This window comes from Venturia canescens, chromosome 4 (assembly GCF_019457755.1).
Source record: "Venturia canescens isolate UGA chromosome 4, ASM1945775v1, whole genome shotgun sequence".
Taxonomy (NCBI): domain Eukaryota; kingdom Metazoa; phylum Arthropoda; class Insecta; order Hymenoptera; family Ichneumonidae; genus Venturia; species Venturia canescens.
This window is the reverse complement of record NC_057424.1, coordinates 16,870,096-16,890,510: the sequence shown is the minus strand read 5'-3', so window position 1 is coordinate 16,890,510 and position 20,415 is coordinate 16,870,096. Positions and strand designations below refer to the sequence as shown.

Sequence of the window (20,415 nt, the reverse complement as noted above, 5' to 3'; positions counted from 1 at the left end):
TGTCCCATACTATTGCGCCACACGCATAAATCATCCGATTACAGAAGAGACGTCGTAAATATAATTGCATCCATATTTTCTACGTGCGTGTACACAGTGCATGCGTCCCCAGCTACGAAAGAAGAACGAACTCTTTATCTTAGGAACTGACCACAGGCGATTTGTAATACGAAATACGAAACGTAACGTGAAATGCGGGTGCCCACAGAAAGTCCGCGATCATCTTTGAATGCCTATACATCGCTATGCATCTGTAATATCGTGCGCTGCGTGTAGTCATGTCACGGAATGATTAGTTTCGAAGTGCAAGAGCGCCGCAGCTGTTGGAGCAAAAGTTGCTGCGGGCGGGGGCCCCACATAAATACGACTCACTATTTTTAATCGTACTTTTCATTTTTAATCTCCTTCGACTATCTCGCAGCTTTATAGAAACTTGTGAGATCGTCTATCGCACTGCGAGGACAAAGATATCGAGTTCCATTTGGAGAATGAGGATGAAGTACGACCAAGTCGTCATTCATCGGCTGCTCGAGCGATTTCCTTTGAAGTAATTTTCGCACAACCGTCGTAGATTGTACGACGTTTGATATCTCGATGCTCCGCAGGTGCAAGCTTGGAATAAATTAATGTTGAATTACAAGTGGAAAATATGTTCCGAGTAGACGTTCACGCTGAAGCTAAAACTGCCCAAAGGGCCTTAATGTCTCAGCTTCTTGTCCGCGTATCCCTCGGGGATTCTGCCAGTTACCTCTGCAGCATCCCCCAGTACGTCTTACACACGCCAACGAACCTGGGGGAGTGGGATTTCGGTGAGATACGCTTCGGATATCCGCGGGATATTGGTGGCATAAGGGGGGCTCTCCTCCTGGAGGAATGGGCCTCGCATTCCTCCCGGATATTGAGAGGTTTCATCCCCTCCCCTTAATCGGGATACAGGTGGGTTTTCCCATACTGGGGATACTGCAGTACATTGGCAGTACGCCCAGAGGGACTTGATACGGGGTCAACTGGTCAACATTCACATGATTTTTTTCGGTTTAAGGAAGTTGATTGGGTAATCGAATTAACAAAGAGATTTCGTTATAAAAATTTTAATAGAGTAACGAATAATTAAAAAATGCTCTGTCAACATTTCAAGGCTCGAGGATACTTTGGTCGTGAGAAATAGATTCAAACGGATTCTCTAAATTAAGGATGTATATAAGATCAATTTCGCAGTACATCTATTTATTTTTTAAGGTTATGTCTTATGTTAAAATGTCAATGGCGAATCATTTCTGTTTGCATTTTATAATTTTTAATAAAAAACTATGCCATTTCGAATCATAATTTACGATTTTTAATAAAATCAATATCCAATTTGATAACTGTGGTCATAAGCACAAGCGAGCCAATCAAATTACATGTTCAATATAGCGGACGTACTAACTACAGAACGCCCGCTGAAACGTCAAAAGTTAACCCCAAATATCTCCACAACGACATCGGAAACAGTGGTTTTTTTTGGGTGAAAAAATCGATAAAAGTTTGAAGTTTCTAAAAATTTTTTTTTGGCCGTGCGTTGACAACGATTCATACACTTTTTTATCATTTTAGTTCGATTTCTATTAAATAGTTCGAACTCTATTAAATATTTCAAAATCATGAAAAATTTGACACGTCGATATTTTTTACATACATCCTTAAGGCGGTCTCTTACGGGTTTCAGTGCTTTTCCCGGTCTGAGATTTACAGGCATTGAGGAACAGTTGTTGCAGAAACTTTCATGAGTGATGGATAAATATCTGAAGGATGTGTTCACAGCTTTGTAAAATCCATTCAATACTTATAAAGTTCGCGCAATTCATTATTTTTTTCACGAAAAATCGTGATTATTGGGGGGTCGATCCACATGTTACTTTCATGACGGCAACGTTGCAACTGCGCGCTTTCTGAAACCGGAGACTACGTTTTCCGATCGACGCAACTGACACTAGGGACTTTCAATAAAATATGAAGGACGGGTGGGAAAATATTGATGTAATTAATAAAAACTTGTTTTTTTTTTTTTTTTTTTTTTTTTATAGACATTTTTGCCATTTTTTAATTATGCCAAAAGTTTGGACACTGATTATGACACGAACGAGCGTGAAAAATTCTGTCAATAACAGCTGGAATCGATTTAGAGCAACTCCTCGAATTGCTTCAGTTGAAAACACATGCTGCTTTGATAAAGTTGGTTTATTTGAGCATGTTTTATACAAATTACCATTATAAATCGTTCTCGAGGGTTTTATTGAAAATAATGAGGGTGCAAAGTGTATAAAAGATGCAAGACGAACTGACTGGTAGAGCAGAGCCGAAAGTGAATAGTTTTCCACACAAATAGTGAAAAATAATATGAAAAAAAGTTGTGCATGTGGTAAGCTTGGATGGCGATTCGGCTGCTGGGCGACGAGGCACGTTTATTGAGTCAGCGATTTGTAGCCTTTTTTCCCAGGCACCAACGATTTCCCATCTCTTACCAAGGTACCCACGAGTCAGATCTGCAGACACACGATGCGCCTTCGCAGTGGCCACCGGCTCGGCCCATACCGATGCACTTCAATGCACACGCAGAGTGATTGGGTGTTACAACGCCTGACGAGAACGAGAACAAGTCACAGGTTAAACGCCTGTGCCTAATCGTCGTGTCTGTAGGGCCAACGTCGATGCCACCAGTCGAATCAACGTCCTCGAGTCGAACTAAGCACGAGGAAAAAAACAGTGAAAAAATGCTGGTTTTCAGAGTGCGGAAGCCACGTTTTGACGTTTCAGGTTGTTCAATGTATTTTTTGAAATTTGAATACGAACCTATGACGTTTCGGTGCTCAGTTTCACCTCCGTCGGGAATTACGAACGCTGAAGCGGATGCGAGCACAGCCAAAATAGCGAAGGTAGCGAGAAAGAACTTCATCGTTGAAATTTTCGATCTTCTGCGCTGCTTCAGATGCTTTGTTGCTCTACTCGATTGATCTCGATACTCTGATGCTCGATCACAGCTCCCCACGAGTTTAAATACTCCTTTGAAACGAGGAAATCTCCCTTTTCCGGGTGTCCAAGCGTTTTAAAAGTATATTGAGGAGGAAAAGTGCATTTAGCGAACCCGGAAAATCGCAATTGAAAATATCTGCGCACACCATTTCCAATGGCGCAGTCATTGTCTCTTGGGATCAAACGAGTTCAAGTTTCGCTTCGTTATCGTGGACCGCGGCTCGCTGAACCGATAACATCACACACCGCGCACATCCATAGGCCGGGCCTAAGTTCAGTTCAACTTCATATCGCCCACGAACGTAATTGTAAATTACATTTCATCTTCAACAGTGAAATATCGCGGGCTCCGAAATCCAGGAACTCGTTATAATCAACAATAAATGCGGACCACATTGAATCCCCCGAATTTCTGTTATCCAATTTTCATTGCAACGTTGAGTGGAACGCTTCATTCCTCCCTCGATTCGTTCACATGTGACTTCATTCGGTTTGCTCTCCTTGCATCCGAAACTCACCGTACAAATGAGTAGACAGTGGAAATCCATCCTCTTCAATTCCGTGAAGCATCATCCAGCCCACGTACCAAACGGAAGTTCCTTCTGGCTGCGACACGATGGCAGCATCGATCTTCCAAGTGTGCTTTTTCGTCCTCGTTTCATGTTGAAAGCGCGCACACACGGTCACGCTTATACACTCGCTTATTGTGTAGCCTTAACTCTTTTTTCGGCGTATGCTCATGAAAACGTGACGATCATTCGTGACGAGGGCTTTAAAGCACGAGAGAAAATGTTGCTCGTCTAACCTGGATTCCCTGGTAGATGATCGTGGAAGGTGAGGATCAGAAGTGAGGCCCTTTTTTCATAATAATTTTTATTTTTTATCATAATATCGAATTTGCCATCGTCACTTTTCGCGTGCATCTTTCGCACAAAGTTTTTCTCAGATATCTCATTTTCTCATAACTTTTGACTTTGGTCGCTCCGCTGCTGCATGCTTTCATCTCGAGTCACATTGCAGGCGTTCGTATGTCATTCCTGTTGAATATTCAAGTTGAAAAGTTCGCTTTCCCAAAATTCCTCGCTAGTATTTCGGACCGAAATATAAATTCAATGAACGAAACGACGGCGCATTACGAATCGAAATAACGGAGACTGAAATATCGTGGGAAAAACATTAACTCGTGAAAGAGACTAATTCTCGCGATGGAAGCCAGCAATTCGTTGCACCGGGACATAGAAAATATGGATGAACGGGAAGTGGCTATATGCGTCGCTTACGCTACCCAGAATTGCACGGGCAAATGAGCTCGACGAATCCTCTTTCATTCCGGAAAGAATGACTGTACGTACATAAATATGGGTTATTCCTTTTCCTGCTTCACATCCAGCCCTGATTAATCTCCTTACTTTTTCACGTTTTCATTAAATCATCATACATTTGGAATTAAGATGGTTTATAAAATACGTGCACGAAGAAAACTCTTTCGTTTCGTATAGTGAGGAATATATTATTTTTCAAGAATTTTCAAATTATTTAACCACCGATTACAAACAGCACAGTATTTTTTTTGAATTTTGCTATTTTTCCTACCTTCAATTCTAAACAGCTTTATGTGGGTAGCAAAAACTGCTGAGCCACGTGAGAACTATATTTCGTTTTGTTTTCGAGTGTTACCGATAAGTGGAAGTGTATTGTTAATCACAAATTTTCACTTTCAGCATACTAAATTCTATGATAAATACACGAATATACACCGAACACGTGTGGCATTTTAGCATGCATACAGTTTTTTTCAGGCTTGCCCAAGCATACTTAACAATATAAACATTTGAAGTGACTGCAAACATTTTTCGCAATGCTTATAGAGAAAAAGACTCTCGAGTCTTTTGCACAAAAGGTTTGGTATTGGACTTTTTACTATGGTGGATAGAACAATTCTCATTGCTGCTCTTCGAATTAATGCTGCAATCCAGTGCGTATATATACTGCCCCGAGATATTCTTAGTACTTTCCTGTAGAATTTTCGGCCTCGTTTTCGCCTCGTGAAAGAGGCTGGTCCGAAGATATTTCTTTGGAAAACCGTTTTCAATTCGTGTGCCACTGTCTTTTTGTCATGAAAATTTTGAAAGGAATTATTCGTCTCAGGAATACGCAGATTCGGAATAATTTCATGAAGAAAAAAAACGATTTTCTCCCTCGCGATGAGCCCCGAAGAGCAACGATGGAAACGAAGTAAAAGGCTTCAGGGAACTTTTGCGTAACGGCTGCATCGATCGATTGAACGTCGAACTCACTATGTACGTGCAAATATACATAATCGTGGTCCCTGTTTCGCTCCAGGGTGGACTGACCATTCGAGATAATCCTTTGGTTGCCTCCGCGGCTTTGTATATCGCTGCGGAATTACATCGCATTTATATAACCCGGCTATGATTCTCCCGGGCGCGACTTAGTGTGCCGCGTTTGATTCGCCTCCGTAACCACTAAACCACATTTCCAGGGTATACGCTAGGTGACGAGAATACATAGTTGGATACGAAAAGGGGATGAAGGATTCGCGTACTGCTGGCAAAGAAAAAGGAAGCTGATGAAATACTAGCGAGTCACAATCTCGACAAAACACATATACGAAATGAAAACGAGCTCGCGGGCGCGGGGCGGCCGAGGGCGAGGAGAAAAGTGTCGATAAACCGTCACCGTTTACAAACGAAATAATATTTTACTAGAACGTAAATTCATTTGAGGCGGTAAAATCTCGATAATGCACAGGGAAATGTTGAATTAGAGTGTCACTTGTATCAACCGGTGTACATTAATTCGATTTAATTCGATTAATCGAACAATTCACCGCGAATAAATTGATCCCTGCTGATGAAACAGGCTGCAAGCGGGTTTTTTCCCCAAAGTGGGAAACGTTTTCGTGGGAAATTCAGTTGATCGGTTGCAACATTTTTGAAATACTTTATGTGCTGATTTTCGATTGGAATTCGAAATAAAGTTTTATAACGAAGCTTGCAACATTATAATTGAATTTGAAGAATTTTGTATACGTTTTGGATTGCTATTTTAATTCCACAGGTAGCGAAAGTTCCGGTAGGAAGCGAAACAAATGAATGGCAAATTGATTTAAATTGTAATTAACGAATATCCATGCTAACTTTACCTCACAGGCATTAAATACTATAGAACGCGTCTCTTTATTTTCCATTCCGATCTCCATTAAATCGCCACTCCCTCCGTATCCTCCCGCCACCCTTTTCACTTCTATTTTCTCTCGCCTTTCATCGCCTCTACTCTCCCTGTCTTATTCAACGTTTCGCCCTTTTCGCGTTTTTCCTCGAAGCTTCTCCGAATATTTAACTCACCGTCGTCTACTTCCGCCTCGGCACTGCAAATTGCCAGTTCCTTTTTCAAATGAATGGGAGATTATTGCCGGCGATCTTCGTGCCTGGCAACGTATCCGCATCAATTCACTCGAGCCGCGCCGGCTCCCTTTAAAAGAGAATCACTCACGCGTACATTCCTATCAAAAAGAGACTCGAAAATTTAAGCTTTTCAATTTCCTAACAAATCTCGCATGAGAAACGAGCTAAAATGGTAATGAAAAATACTGAAAATTCAAAAACTTTGAAGATATTCATTCGTCGAACCGAGTCCCATAGAAATTTCAAGCAAATTTGCTTGAAATCTACCTTAATTAAGGTAGATCGTGCCCGAAGGATCGTATTTTATAGGTGACTTAATTGGATCGATTTTTTTTTCCCTAATTGAAGATATCGTCACTTTAAATTGATGTCAGAGTTATTAATTTGAAATGGTAAATACATTTTTTCAACTTATCTTTCGGCGAATGAAATTACAAGCCATTAATTAATCGGGAATTCATCACTGACTGAACTCGAAATTTTATTCGACCCTGGCTAAAATAAGGAAGGCAAGTGGATCACGAAAAAAGTGCTAATAAAAAGACAGAAGGCTATGACAGGAATGGCCCAAGCCAAGAAGAAACAAAATGCCGAAATAAGCAAATGTGAGGTTATACGAGTGCTCATTACCAATTTCGTTTAATCTTTAACGTAACTATTTATTACTAGTAAGACAATCGTCTCGAATTTCTTCCCAAACTTTCACTATATACCCAATTTTTATTCTGTACGTTTTTCATAAACTTCGTAAGAAGCGTTCATTCGAAATGAAAAAAATGAATAATTTTTTGCGCATAGTCCCAATAAGCCTGTGTATTTTTTTTCATATTTAAACGCGTTTATCTCAATAACCAATAAGACTAGCACTTAAAAATTTGAGAAAATCATTTCGTGCATGAACCACCTTAAAAAAAATGGCAAAACAATGTGAGCAAAATAACGAAAAATCTGAATAATTAATTTCAGCATATTCTTCGTGTCAGTAATAATCTGAAAATTTATGAAACTCGCGTCTCATAATTTGCATGGTTTCAACTGTGATAATGTAAAAAATACAAAAGAAGGAAAAAAGAAAAACGAAAGGATGGAGTTTTTGATTTCATCGGTGGTCAACGTAGCACAGAATAGCATGTGATTAAATTTATCACGTCTAGCCCTCTTTCCGGAGAGTTAGGTTTACCTATGTGCATATGTATATCTGTACATGTAATAAAAATACCAACACGTGAGCAGTAGTGTGAACTGAATATATAACTGTGTGTACGGGAGAGCAGGGCTCCTCTCGGTTAATAAATACGCGAACGTATACAGGGGTTATCCTCGCGAGTTTTATCGCTCGTAAAACTTCGAGTTCTCGTTATCGTGGCGGTGTCCTTATATACGGGATGGCGGCGGGGACGAGTCATGCCCGAAATTTGCAGGGTAGATAAGTCGTGTGATGCTGGAGAGGAGAAGGAGGAGGAAAGTCTTCATTCATTTTCTTCCTCGATGCACCGTTCATGAAAAATTAGTTAATCTAATGATGGATCGTAAATTATGTGAGCGCGAATTCAGCACATAAATGAGCAATGGAAAGAGAGAAGGTTGGGAGTGGAATGAAAAACAAAGTTTTTTCTCATTTCCAATTTACGGGGATCGCGAGTTAATGCGCGCGAATAAAATTTATGAAATATTGAAAACTCTTACGATCGCGGAATGATAATAAATTTGTTGTCTTCTTTTCCTCGCGTTTGATCTTAACGAGCCACTAACTCCTCGATTTCTCGTTAATTCGCGACGATGAATCGATCACAAGCACTTTCATCGAACGGGCACTCGCCCCGTCAAATTTTATGATTCGCTACACCAAGAAATGGAAATTTTGAGGAAAAAAAGGTGCGCAAGGAAAAAATGATTGGAATCAAACGAAGCGGAAGAACGGGATTGCAATCTCAGATTCTGAGTGTGGCACATCCAGTGGATGAAATGAACTCGAAGGTGTTTGGAGGTGGAAATCGGAGGATTTGGTCGACGTGTGAATTTCTATTTAAATCTGGCCCCCTTGAATTTCAGTCTTTATTTCAAGAAAGTAATAACCATTGGCTACATTTTTTAACAGATCGTTCCTCCATTTTCATTTTGAATGCTTTACCAATTCACGTTTCGTTGGAAATCACCGAAGAAAATAATTCGATTGTCCACCATTTTTATGGCCCATCCGACAGATTTATTTGTTTCTCATTCAAGAATATAGCATTCTCGAAGTAAACTTGGGATGTAGCGCTTCGAGTTTCGTCGGATTGTTTGTCTGCCCGAAAATTTAAATTCCGTAGCCGACCTTCTGTCGCAGGGAACCGAACCAAACCTAGTTTCTCATCAGGGAGTCTAGAAAGTTCTATTGAAAAGCAGTGAAGTGCGGGACGGTGGCAAGGCCAGAGATCCAAGAGACCGCAAGCTATCGACACGGTAATAGTGTTTATCGACGCACTCATTGAAATCGGATCCCACGCGATAGAGACTGCACATCCCCGTGACCGCGCCCCAGCGTTACTTTGCACGCAAATATTTGAGATTACGTGCGTCGATTTGCACTCTCATGACCCCCGAGAGAGGGTCACGTATTGATTCCCATTTTCATGAAAAATTATGAAGGAATCGCGAAGCAGCGAGTTTCAATGTTTAAATTTAAGGTTCGCAGCGCGAAACTTGCGGACTTCGACGAAAGCGAATCAATTGAGTTTTCAGTAGTTAGTTACTTGTTTTTAGTTAGTAATTGCGAGTTTTTTTTTTTAGTTTATCATAACGAAAAACTCTACTACCTTAACGTTAAAATAAGCAGATTATGCTCGTTTCTCTGATTTGTTCTGCTGGTAATTGGGAGAAATTTCGCTACAGAAAATCACGAAATTTAACGCCGATTTGCCCGAGGGTTTCCGTTTTAGTCGGTTTTCTCTCGTCCCTCTCCGTTGAAACGAGAATTTCTTTATAATATTTTCACAGGAATAGCGTGTAGAAAAATTTAATTTGTATGTATGCATTGCTGGTTTGCTCATCGCCGCGTCGTTTTTTGCGTTGCTTCAATCCGGATAAACCGCGAAATATCGTCGTCGGCATACACACTGCCGGAAACTCTCGGACGAGCCAGAGCGAGAATTATTTTCATCCCAGCAAAAAAATTCGGTGGCGAAAAGGGTGTATTTTGTTGACGCTTGCAGGGAGTCTTCAAAAGAATGAATAAATCACGATTTCATTCTCCCTTTTTCGCCTTCTCTTGTTTTTCCATTTGTTGACTATTTCTACTGTTCCTACCCTCAAGGGATCCCTTGAAATTCTCGTTCAATCGAGCTCTTTTTCATCTTCCAGCAAGGCCTGAATTCTTTCTATTTCGCCGCGAAAAATAAAGATAAAAAAGGCCTGCAGCTCTACCACAATAAAAATTAATAGAAAACAATAAAAAAAAAACGAACGGCATTTTTCTTTCGGGCAGTGCCCAAGGCCGGCTTAACAACTGTGCGAAATATTTATTCGGATCAAGTCCTTAAGAACAGAAAGGAAAAAGATGAAGTACTTGAACTCCGTGAAATTTATTATTTAAGTACCATTTCGTCGGCTTCGTTCGAGCGAACTGCGCGATTCTGCAATCCAGCTTATTCCGAAGCTGATAAATTTTAAACGAAATGTGCGAATGAGCCTGGAACTTCATCCAATTTCCATCAATCGACTGATAGAAGAAAGATACTTTTGTCACCGCGTTTTTTCCATTGCACGCGAGCCAACAATTGAACAAACAGAAAAGCCTTATCGGCCCTTAGCTTTTATGAGTTTTGTCGAATAGCTCGAGCATTTAAGAGGGAAAAAGCAATTCTGCATTTCTGGCAATACCAATATTTATTTCCCTTCGAAAAATAGAAGAAAAAAAAAACGAATCGAGACAAAGTTCGCAGAAATTTCGATCGTTAGTTCGTGTTTCTCGTATTTTTTTCTTTCCTTCGCTAATGTTTTTTTTCCTCTTCCACCCCCGACTGAAATTAAAATTACGGTGCCGCGCCTACGACACACGCCATCTCGCGGTCACGAAGAGACGTCAGGCTTCCAGAACCGCAAATTACGTGACGTACAGATACGTTTTATGTTCACTACCCTTCCATGCACTTTTCTTTCACGTGTATTACGAAAAATATATTTATGCACGCCAGATAACGGGCCTCCCTTCCTCAAATTGTTGCAAACGACTCGACCATTTCGTCCTTCTTCCCTCCCCCCCCCCCCCCACCCCGCCCCTCTTCTCGTCGTCTTTTTGTCACTCTTCTAACTCCTCGTTTATATTTTACGATACCTCGAGAGGCCAATCAATTGGAAATGAAGTGAAAATGGCTTTCATAAAATTATTGCACTTTCTTCAAAATTTTTTCTACTGTAAGCTCGACTGGAGAAACGACAAACATTTTTCACCACATCCCATAAAATATGACTGAAGACACGAAACGAATATTCGGTAAATATTCAGTGCGGCATATACCTACTTCACTTATTTGACAGGCATCGATCCCTGTACGTGCATGCATACGTGCGTGTACCCATACATATGTATGCACGAGAGTGATTTAACATAAATTTTTTATTCCGAAACTCCGATTCCTTTTGAGATTCTGTCGTTTTTACAGCTCGTTGAATTTTTTCATCGCTAGCTTTGTACTCTCTTCTTTTATTCGGGCTGGAAAAAATTGGAAATTGTGAGCCCTGCAACATGGAAAAAGAAAAATAGCTAGTTCCATCCCTTGTCGTGTTTCGAAAAACCACAAATTTACGAGAAGGAAAATTCCGAGGAAAATTCTGATTAAATCCGTCGGTTGTTGAAATGTTCAAGAGCGCGTTGGAAAAAATCCTCATTTTTTAGACGTTCGTCCCTAACTCCGAATCTGTGTGCATTTCGACAAAGAAATGCGATTCCCTGAAAGCTGCTTTCCATTTTTTGCTGCTTCTCGAATAAGCGATCTTTAGATATTTTTTTATTTTTTACCCTAACGGATTCGTTAGAGCTCCGTGGCCATTTCTGAGACTTTGAACTCGAAATATTTTTCTCCGAGCATTCATACAAGCCTGCATTCCTATAAATTGCTACGATTCCGATAATTATCAATCGGAATTAACGAAAACCTCAAAAAATGGACTTCTCATGTCGCAATGAATTGATCTTGGGATTCAGCATCCAAGACAAATTTTTCCCCCTCAAATACTCACCATCTCGTGTGAGAATGAAAAAAATGTTGATTTTTTCGCACCACCCTTGTGCTTAATATAAATTTACATACCTGCACACACTTTTCTCCTGCCAATCTGTTCCGCTTTGAGTCTCTCCCGCATCGTTCCAAAACTACCTTCTCTCGTCACGACTAATCCACTTTATGCAGATGTCGTATTAATGCGAAATTGCAGAAGCGATGACACGTGCATGCGGTATCTACTAAAATTTCCATATTGAACGTGGCGTTGGTGCTGCGATGCTCGTCATCCGATGGAACTACGAATTTCACCTGTCGGTTTTTGGTGCTGTATCGAAAGCACAAAAACGTCATTTCTGAGCCAGAAATTTGTCGTTGTTTATTTAAATAATTAAATAATATGTCTCGTTACGATGCTTCGCGCCAATTATTTCATGACTGCCAGTAGTACGAATCCCGGACGCGTATCGTAGTCAAAATAAATTTCTGGCTGCTTAAAAACGAAAAAATGATTATTCGAATATTTACTCGCGTGAGCCTTCAACGGAACGTCTTTACAAACGAATTTTTATAAATTACTTTTACACAAAAACCTCCCCCTTCCTCTCGTTGTACAGGCGAATTCCGACGGTTCGTCCCATCGATTTTCCTCGGTGGTTTGAATACTTGCGAAGATTATTCCTTGAAGGTTGCACACTCTACGAATGTGTGAAAACTCTGGCTCTCGTGTTCATAAAGTCCTTTGATCAAAAGATACAAAAGTTTTGAACACTTTCAAAGACAATGTCGAGCTGATCCAAGTTGGAATGTACAGGAGTCAAAGTTCACTCGCAAATTGTACGTTCAGGTACAAAACCCTGTCAGCATCGATCCTGAAAGGTTTTTTCATGAAATCATGAAATTTCGAATGAATTATCAATCAAGTTAATGCGAAATTTTCTTTATCGAAATTTTTGGTGTTTTCAGAAGGTCAAATCGTTCCAACGCTATGCGAATTGTCAGCAAGATGCGTCGCCTCGCACATACCGTTCGAGCTCGTGGAGCACGTATATCCGCCAGTCCCGGAACAACTTCAGCTAAGGATAGCCTTCTGGAGTTTCCCCGACAACGAGGAGGACATAAGGCTTTACTCGTGCCTCGCAAACGGCAGCGCCGACGAGTTCCAGCGTGGCGAACATTTATTCCGTTCACGAAGTGTCAAAGAACCCTTACAAATAGGTCAGTCATTCGGAAAATGATAGTCGACTCAATCGTTCATGCCACGTTTGATATCAGCCCGTACTATCGGAATAAAATGCTTGGAATTCGCGTTCAGCATTCCTGCATGAGAATTCCGTTCGTTTATGGAAAGAAGGATCGACTGGATACCAAAATCCGGAGAATAAAATTCATAACCTTTCTATTTTCGAATAACGACGTTAAAAATTTGCGGCTATTCATTTGCGTTTTGTTGTATATACTTAAAGCAACGAACATTTTTTTCACCAGTTTTTTCAAACTTTCCGCATTTCGTCTCAGGTGAATCGTGTCCCTCAAGAAATGGAGTAATTTATAATAAATCGATTGAAATGATGGATAAATTGAAAATAATTTGAATGCCTGAGAAGCCAATTTTTCATCTCGTGTATTTTCATTCGATCGCATGATTTTTTATGAGTTTGAAATATTTTTCAGGTTTTCATTTGAGCGCAAGTGTTCACGTTCAAATGCTTTCGGCATCGAGCGGCGCGAGGACCCAATTCAATGTCGCCGTTACGTTTGATCGTCGTCGTATCACGTCGTGCAATTGCACTTGCTCATCAACGGCGTACTGGTGTTCTCATGTCGTCGCCGTATGTCTTCACAGAATCCACATGGTAAGAAAGTTTGACTGATTCGTTTATTTGAAGTGTAAATACGAGGAATAATGAGAAAACGGGAGTTTCTCAAGTTGTACCACCAACACGCGAGATTCACTGAGATTAATTCGTCTGTTTGTTTCCGCAGCCAACGCAAGTATGCCTGAGAGCACCAGTGAGCGAGTCCCTGTCACGTTTGCACCGTGAACAATTGCAAAAGTTCGCCCAATATTTGATAAGCGAATTGCCGCAACAGATATTGCCAACAGCTCAGCGTTTGTTGGACGAACTATTGTCGGCGCAACCGAGCGCGATAAACAGTTATTGCGGCGCCCCGGATCCGACGGCGGGGGCGTCGGCCCACGATCAGACCTCCTGGTACTTGGACGAAAAGACTCTCCACGGGAACATCAAGAAGATTCTCATAAAATTCTGTGTTCCTGCGCCAATAGTGTTCAGCGATGTTAATTATTTGAGTACGACAGCCCCGCCAGCGGCAACGGAATGGTCTTCTTTGTTGCGTCCGTTGCGAGGCCGCGAGCCCGAAGGAATGTGGAATTTGTTGTCGATCGTTCGCGAAATGTTCAAACGTACCGATCGCAACGCGATTCCACTCTTAGAAATAATAACCGAGGAATGCATGGCCTGCGAGCAATTTCTTGTTTGGTGGTTCAACACGAAAGTCGCTCTTCTCAACGGCACCGGACATGGCAGCGGTAAACATGGCAGTGTCAATAGTAGCGCCCAAGCTGCTCAGCACGCTTGCTCCTCTCTGTGCGACGAAATCGTCGTTCTCTGGAGACTCGCCGCCCTAAATCCTGGCCTTTCACCCTCCGAACGTGAAATGCTCCACGGACAATTCACCGATTGGCACATGAAAATCATCGACAAAGTAACCAAAAGTCGTGGCAGCACCGTCTCCCATAACACACAAAATCGCAGCCATCCTGGACCCCAAAAAGACTCGCTCAAACCCGACCTCGAAATTTTCACGGGCTTCAAACCTGCTCTTGAAGCTTGCTACATGGATTGGGACGAATATCCTTTGCCTGGTATCACTTATACCGCTGGCAGCAATCCAATGTATCATTGTCCGTTCACTTGCTTCAGACATGCCGGTGATATACGGACTGAGGTTAATCAGGTACGTTTTGTCGCACTGGCTCGTAAATATTATCCGAATGGCTCACTATTTTATGCAATAAAAGGAGAATTCGAAGAAATTTGTTGGTGTAAAATTGACGGAGATTCGCGCGTTTCAGCGACGACTTGCACTCCGACTGGAGCGTTTTTTTTACTCAAATTTTGTTGCTGTTCAAAATTCAGGTGAATTCGAGCGCAGCTGTATTGAATTGCCAGCCACCAACTTCCCACCATCATGGCAGACGTCCCCTCAACCTCGGCTTGGTTGAGTTCAGTTATATGGATAGGAAGCGACTTAATTCTCGTGAATTTCCGGGTTTCTGCTCGAGAAGGGGAGGCGGCGGCGACGGTAATCGAAGCAGTGTGAGTTCTGAGGGTTTTTGCGAAAACGATGCGGACATGGCGAATCTGCCACCATTTTTGGGCCCACGTCAAGTTGTTCTTGTTAGACCACCTTATGGCGAATTTGTAACTTGTGGCGACACTGATTCTCAGGTATGGGAATACGAAACTCCACGAAATTCAAAATTTTCACTGTGAATTTAACGCTAACATATTCCAAGCATTTCTTTCAATCATCCAATCACTCCACGTCTCCGAAACTTTTCTTTTTCTTCCTTAAGCACAGCAAAAAATTCAAAAGTTCTTTTTCAAATGTCGGATTCTTTAAAAACTGAACAACACAATTTACGAAATTTCCTTACAATTAAGGGATTTACATACGTCCGGAAATTTCGGTGAAACGATTTTTTGTCTCCTAAGCAAGTTTTGTAATATTTTGTTTTCATTTTTATTCATAAATACTTGAAAAGTCAAGTTTTTCGTAAAAAACGCATACCTCATTTCAAAATGCCACAAATTGCTTGCAAGATAAAACTGGTAATTGTCATTATAGCCGTTTTGATAAATGCGTTTTTCGCAAAATGCCAGGGGTCTAAGTCGAGGAATCGGGATCACGATGAAAGATTTTTTGTACCAATTTTTGTAACTCCGAAAGGAATCTTGGCAAACATTGATTTTCTCGAGTGTTTGTCGTGTTTTGAGTATGAACGTATGTATTGGTCCTGTGACTATGGTTAAACCTTAAAATGAATTCCAAGCCTTTCCGCTGATTTCATGTTTTTCTTATTGATATTTAACACGCGAGTCTATTCTGTGTGTCGACGTATTTATAACATTTTTGTAAATTTCAGGAGGGAGGCGGTAGCGAATCTTCATCGAACAGTAACGTCAGTTTAAAGAACGCTCAAGACTCGGACAAGCATCGCTCAAACGCCTCGTCCGAGACGCATAGTGATAGTAGTGATAGTAGTAATAATAAAGGTGTTGTTTGCGAGGTTAAGTGCGCGCGGACAAACGTTGTTGAGTACAGAGATCCCGTAGCGGGTACATCGCGAGGTGGACCGTCGGTAACGAACAAAGTAGTCGTTGAGAAGAGAGAGAATGAATCGGACGCGGAGAAAGATCCATCGAGACGACCATCCAAGGACGAGAGTTCGTCATCGAGCAGTGACAGTCCGTCCGGTGACGAGTACAACGTTTATTATTATGATCCGAAAGCGGCTGCTAGTGCAGCTGTTAACGAGGGTAAAGATGCGAAAGTGGATTTACCCGGTAGTGCGAACGCTAGCGCTGTACTCGGTAATCTCAAAAAGACCGAAGATCCGTGGGACGTTTTGTTTGCACGTGCTGAAGGATTATCCGCTCACGGTCACACTCGTGAAGCTTGCATCCTTGGCATCAAATTGGCCGAAGAATTGCTCGTCAATCCTCCTAACCTTATGATCGAAGTTCCACCGATGCCAGTCAAAGGAAAACGTAAAAAGGTATAAGGCAAATGCTTACATTTTTTGAATGTTCTTTGGTCAGTACGTTGTGACGATTTTTCATTTAAATTCGATGGTTTTCACTCTTACATACTAGAATCGTTTTGATTTTCTCTCTGATTTTGTTTTTATCTTCAGCAACCAGTGAATCCTGCATCGCATCAATTGACGTGTTTGGCTTCGGCGACACTGGCAAAATGTGGTTTTCTCTGTACTGTATTGGCGGAAAATCCGGATCATCATAACCTTGCATTCAGGGTTGGTTTGTTTGGGCTCGAAATGGCCCGACCGCCAGCGAGTACGAAACCGTTGGAAGTGAAATTGGCGCATCAGGAAAGTGAACTCGTTGGTTTGCTTAAGAGAATACCACTCGGCCCGGCTGAATTGTCCATGGTGCGACACAGGGCCGAACAGTTGAGGGACGGTGTTTTGAGGTCTCGAGGCCATGCCCTTTTACCGATAATGCTAGCGAGTTTTATCTTTGATGCTCTCAATACACCGAGACTTCAAGCCGATTGGCCTGTACTTGCAAACGCGGGCGATGAAAATCTCGGTTTCGATGCGGCTGTTGCCGCACTCGGACTCAAAGCCAATGTTAGCGAAGCCGACCATCCTCTCTTGTGCGAAGGAACTCGTCGGCAAAGGTAGGTTCTCAAATTTTTATGATAAAAATCTCTTCTGTTGTCCTGTTGCATTTAAAACCATGTATGAAGAGAGCAACAGGAAAATAAGGGAAAAGTATGCTTCGAGTTTTACTGACTTCAAGATTGAATCTAACGAGTAAACAATTATTTCAGAGGAGATCTGGCTATCACGATACTCGTTCATTACAAGGACGATCCCAAGAAAGTAGCTAAAATAATGGACAAGCTATTGGATCGCGATGTTCATCAGTTGATAAAAGCGCCAATCCTCAGCAGTTATTACAGCTCCAATCCACCAACTAAGAGTCAGGTATGATTGTGAAACTTTATTTTGAAAAATATCCCGATATTTTGCTCACAAGAATGGAAAAATGTATTTTTTAATGTGTAAAACGTGTATTGATGCAAAGTTTCTATCTAATGATGCAATTTTATTCAACAGCTGGCAAGTATTCGTCGTGCAAAAACATGTTTGGCACCACTGGCTGGTGCTGACGGCAGTGTTAATGGGGATAACTGTGTTGGTACGAGCAGTCGTCCTCACAGCAGCACGAGTGCCGAACTCGACACAGGCATGAGTCAGTTGACCGTTCAACCCCAAATGACTCAGACTTCTGTGTCGACAAGGACCAAGGAAACGAGGTTCGATAAAAACTGTGCCTAAATCGCGTTTATTATTCACTACAAAATATGAAATGCCACTGTTACCTAATGCTTTGAATAAATATGGATTGAGCAATTTTATATTTTCATTTCGCAGGTACAAGAGCAAAAGAGTGTACCCATCGATCCCGAATCAACCTTCGGAAGCGGGAGCTCATTTTATGTTCGAGCTTGCAAAGACCGTGCTTGCAAAAGCCGGTGGCAATAGTTCAACATCGCTCTTCACTCAAGCCTCGACGAATCAGAACCATCATGGTCCTCAGCGTGCTCTACATATGTGTGCCTTTCAGCTCGGTCTTTATGCTCTTGGTCTGCACAATTGTGTCAGTTGTAATTGGCTAAGTCGCACTTACTCGAGTCATGTCTCATGGATAACTGGGCAAGCGATGGAAATTGGTGCGCCAGCTATTTGGTTTTTGATCGACAGTTGGGAAGGTCATTTAACACCACCGGAAGCTGTCAGTATAGCTGATAAATCTTCCAGGGGCAGCGATCCAAACATGGTTCGCGCAGCAGCCGAACTCGCACTTTCCTGTTTGCCACACGCTCACGCTCTCAATCCAAACGAGATTCAAAGAGCTATTTTGCAGGTAATTTATCAAAATTCGTTTCTCTACAATTCTCAACGTCTCTGGAGATTTATTCTCGAAGTCAAGTTATATTGAGCATCCATAATTCAATCATACGACTCGATGACGTGAAAAGAAATAGTGAAACATGTCTGTTGTACGTTTTATTTCAGTGCAAAGAACAAAGTGATGTTATGCTGGAAAAAGCTTGCATCACTGTTGAAAATACCGCAAAGGGCGGCGGCGTTTATCCCGAAGTATTGTTTCAAGTTGCCAAATACTGGTACGAGTTGTATCTTAGGGTGAGCATTTTTTATCGACGTTTGAAAATTGTATGGAAAATTTATGTTGTGCAGAACAAAACTCACCTCACACACAAACTTATATTACACAGCATACACCCGGAGGAGAACAACAGGACGAGATACCACACGATCCTTTACAGTTGGATCCAAATGGTGGTCTTATGGTTGACACAGGGGCAACGGTTGATTTGGCTACGGGACAAATGATGCCGGGCCCAGCTCCGACGGTCGTTGTAACGAGCACCCAACCACCCCCGCAACCGTATCCACCACATCCGGCTATAACGACGTTGGCTCCTTTAGGTAATTGTTTACACGCGTATAATATGTGAAAAAAAAAATCATACAATTGGCATCACTCAAAATGTATGCCTTTCAACCCTGAAAAATGTCGTTCAATCGCTCCATTACTGTCCCAAACAATTAATGATAAAAAATGAACGTCGTTGAATAAATCGTTTCAAATGATTGCAGGAGTTCCAATGTCGTACGCTGTACCGTACAGCTTCATGCATCCCCATCATGCGATATCATCCTTTGGTGGGCCGATGCCTCCTCACAGAGTAGCCTTACCGCCGCCGCCGCCTCACATGCAACCTCGGCCTCCGCAGATTTACCATACTGCTTTTCATCCCGGTCATCCACAGCACGGCCAACATCCTCAGCATCCTCAACATCCTCAACATCCTCAACATCCCCAACATCCCCAACATCCCCAGCATCCTCGGCATCCCCCACCAGTGACGCAACCGCCACCGGTACAACAATATTATGCATCACAACCAACCGTGACAACCGTCAACGTTCATCCACCACCAGGGACTCACCATATGTTCAGCATGCAACAACCGATGCCGGTCAATGTGAGGAATTTTTTGAGATAACCTAGTTGAAAAATTTTATTGGAAAGAAGAACAAAATTATTGATTTTTCGATACTTTAAGTTCTGCAAAATCTCGTTTTGATTGTTTCGAAGTAAAATTAATTAAACAAATTTTTAACTATTTTTTTTTGTTCAACACAATAATGAGAATTCAAAGATATTTAAATTCGTTTTTCTTCTCCTGTTTGAACAGGTTCAAGCGAATATGGGTGGTCCTATGCCGGGACAAAATGGGATGCCAGGGCCTTCTTTGGTTCAGGCACAACCAATAATATCCACGGTGAGAGCGCAGCCGCAGGTACGTTTCTTACGAAAGTTGAGAAACGCAAATAAAAAATGTACTCTCTTATAATGGAGTAATTTATGAAAGTTTCCGTTCTATTTTCGCCCTCAATAGGTTCACAGGCAAAGTCAACCATTCAGCCCTCAGCAATTGCGAGCTTTGGTCGCTGCCTATCGCGTAGGAATGTTGGCTTTGGAGACTCTCGCGCGAAGAGTCCACGACGACAGACCGCAGGCTAAATACGCGCGAAATCCACCCTACGGGGAGGATGTTAAGTGGCTTTTAAGAATTTCAAAGCGCCTTGGAACGCAATGCTTTCATAAGCTTTGCATATGCACAGTCAACAGTATCGTCAGTCCCTTTGTACTTCACGACGTTGCCCTTGAAGCCGCTAAATATCTTTCACGAAGCAATCCAGCACTTTACGTCCAACATCTACGATCTGCTCTTCTCGCTCCTCTCGTTCACAAATGTCAACAAATGTGAGGACACTTTGAGTTTTATTAGTAGACAAAATTTATCTTCATTGTCTTCAGCGTTTGAAGATCCGTTGAAAATCAACAGAAAGTTCGTTCAAGCTTATTAAAATTATAAGGATTTTGATATTCTACGATTCTAGT

General features: G+C 41.7%; 2 protein-coding genes across 2 annotated transcripts in view; one reads left to right on the top strand and one right to left on the bottom strand.

Annotated features, from left to right (window-relative positions):
- Positions 1-20,415, top strand: part of Dora (Dorado) — a 47,894-nt gene that overhangs the window by 24,333 nt on the left and 3,146 nt on the right. Inside the window, exons 2-15 of the mRNA XM_043416475.1 lie at positions 12,608-12,859; positions 13,316-13,497; positions 13,628-14,623; positions 14,806-15,117; positions 15,816-16,448; positions 16,587-17,092; positions 17,246-17,402; positions 17,535-17,734; positions 17,853-18,345; positions 18,498-18,626; positions 18,719-18,932; positions 19,104-19,492; positions 19,706-19,810; positions 19,910-20,277. Coding sequence (XP_043272410.1) covers positions 12,608-12,859; positions 13,316-13,497; positions 13,628-14,623; positions 14,806-15,117; positions 15,816-16,448; positions 16,587-17,092; positions 17,246-17,402; positions 17,535-17,734; positions 17,853-18,345; positions 18,498-18,626; positions 18,719-18,932; positions 19,104-19,492; positions 19,706-19,810; positions 19,910-20,277 — 4,936 coding nt within the window. The remainder of the gene's footprint in view (positions 1-12,607; positions 12,860-13,315; positions 13,498-13,627; positions 14,624-14,805; positions 15,118-15,815; positions 16,449-16,586; positions 17,093-17,245; positions 17,403-17,534; positions 17,735-17,852; positions 18,346-18,497; positions 18,627-18,718; positions 18,933-19,103; positions 19,493-19,705; positions 19,811-19,909; positions 20,278-20,415) is intronic.
- Positions 2,206-3,016, bottom strand: LOC122409159 (defensin-2-like). Its single transcript, XM_043416486.1, has 2 exons — positions 2,833-3,016; positions 2,206-2,724 (listed from the first exon to the last, which is right to left on the bottom strand). Exons 1-2 carry the CDS (start codon positions 2,933-2,935, stop codon positions 2,501-2,503), a joined length of 327 nt encoding a protein of 108 aa, XP_043272421.1. The 5' UTR covers positions 2,936-3,016; the 3' UTR covers positions 2,206-2,500.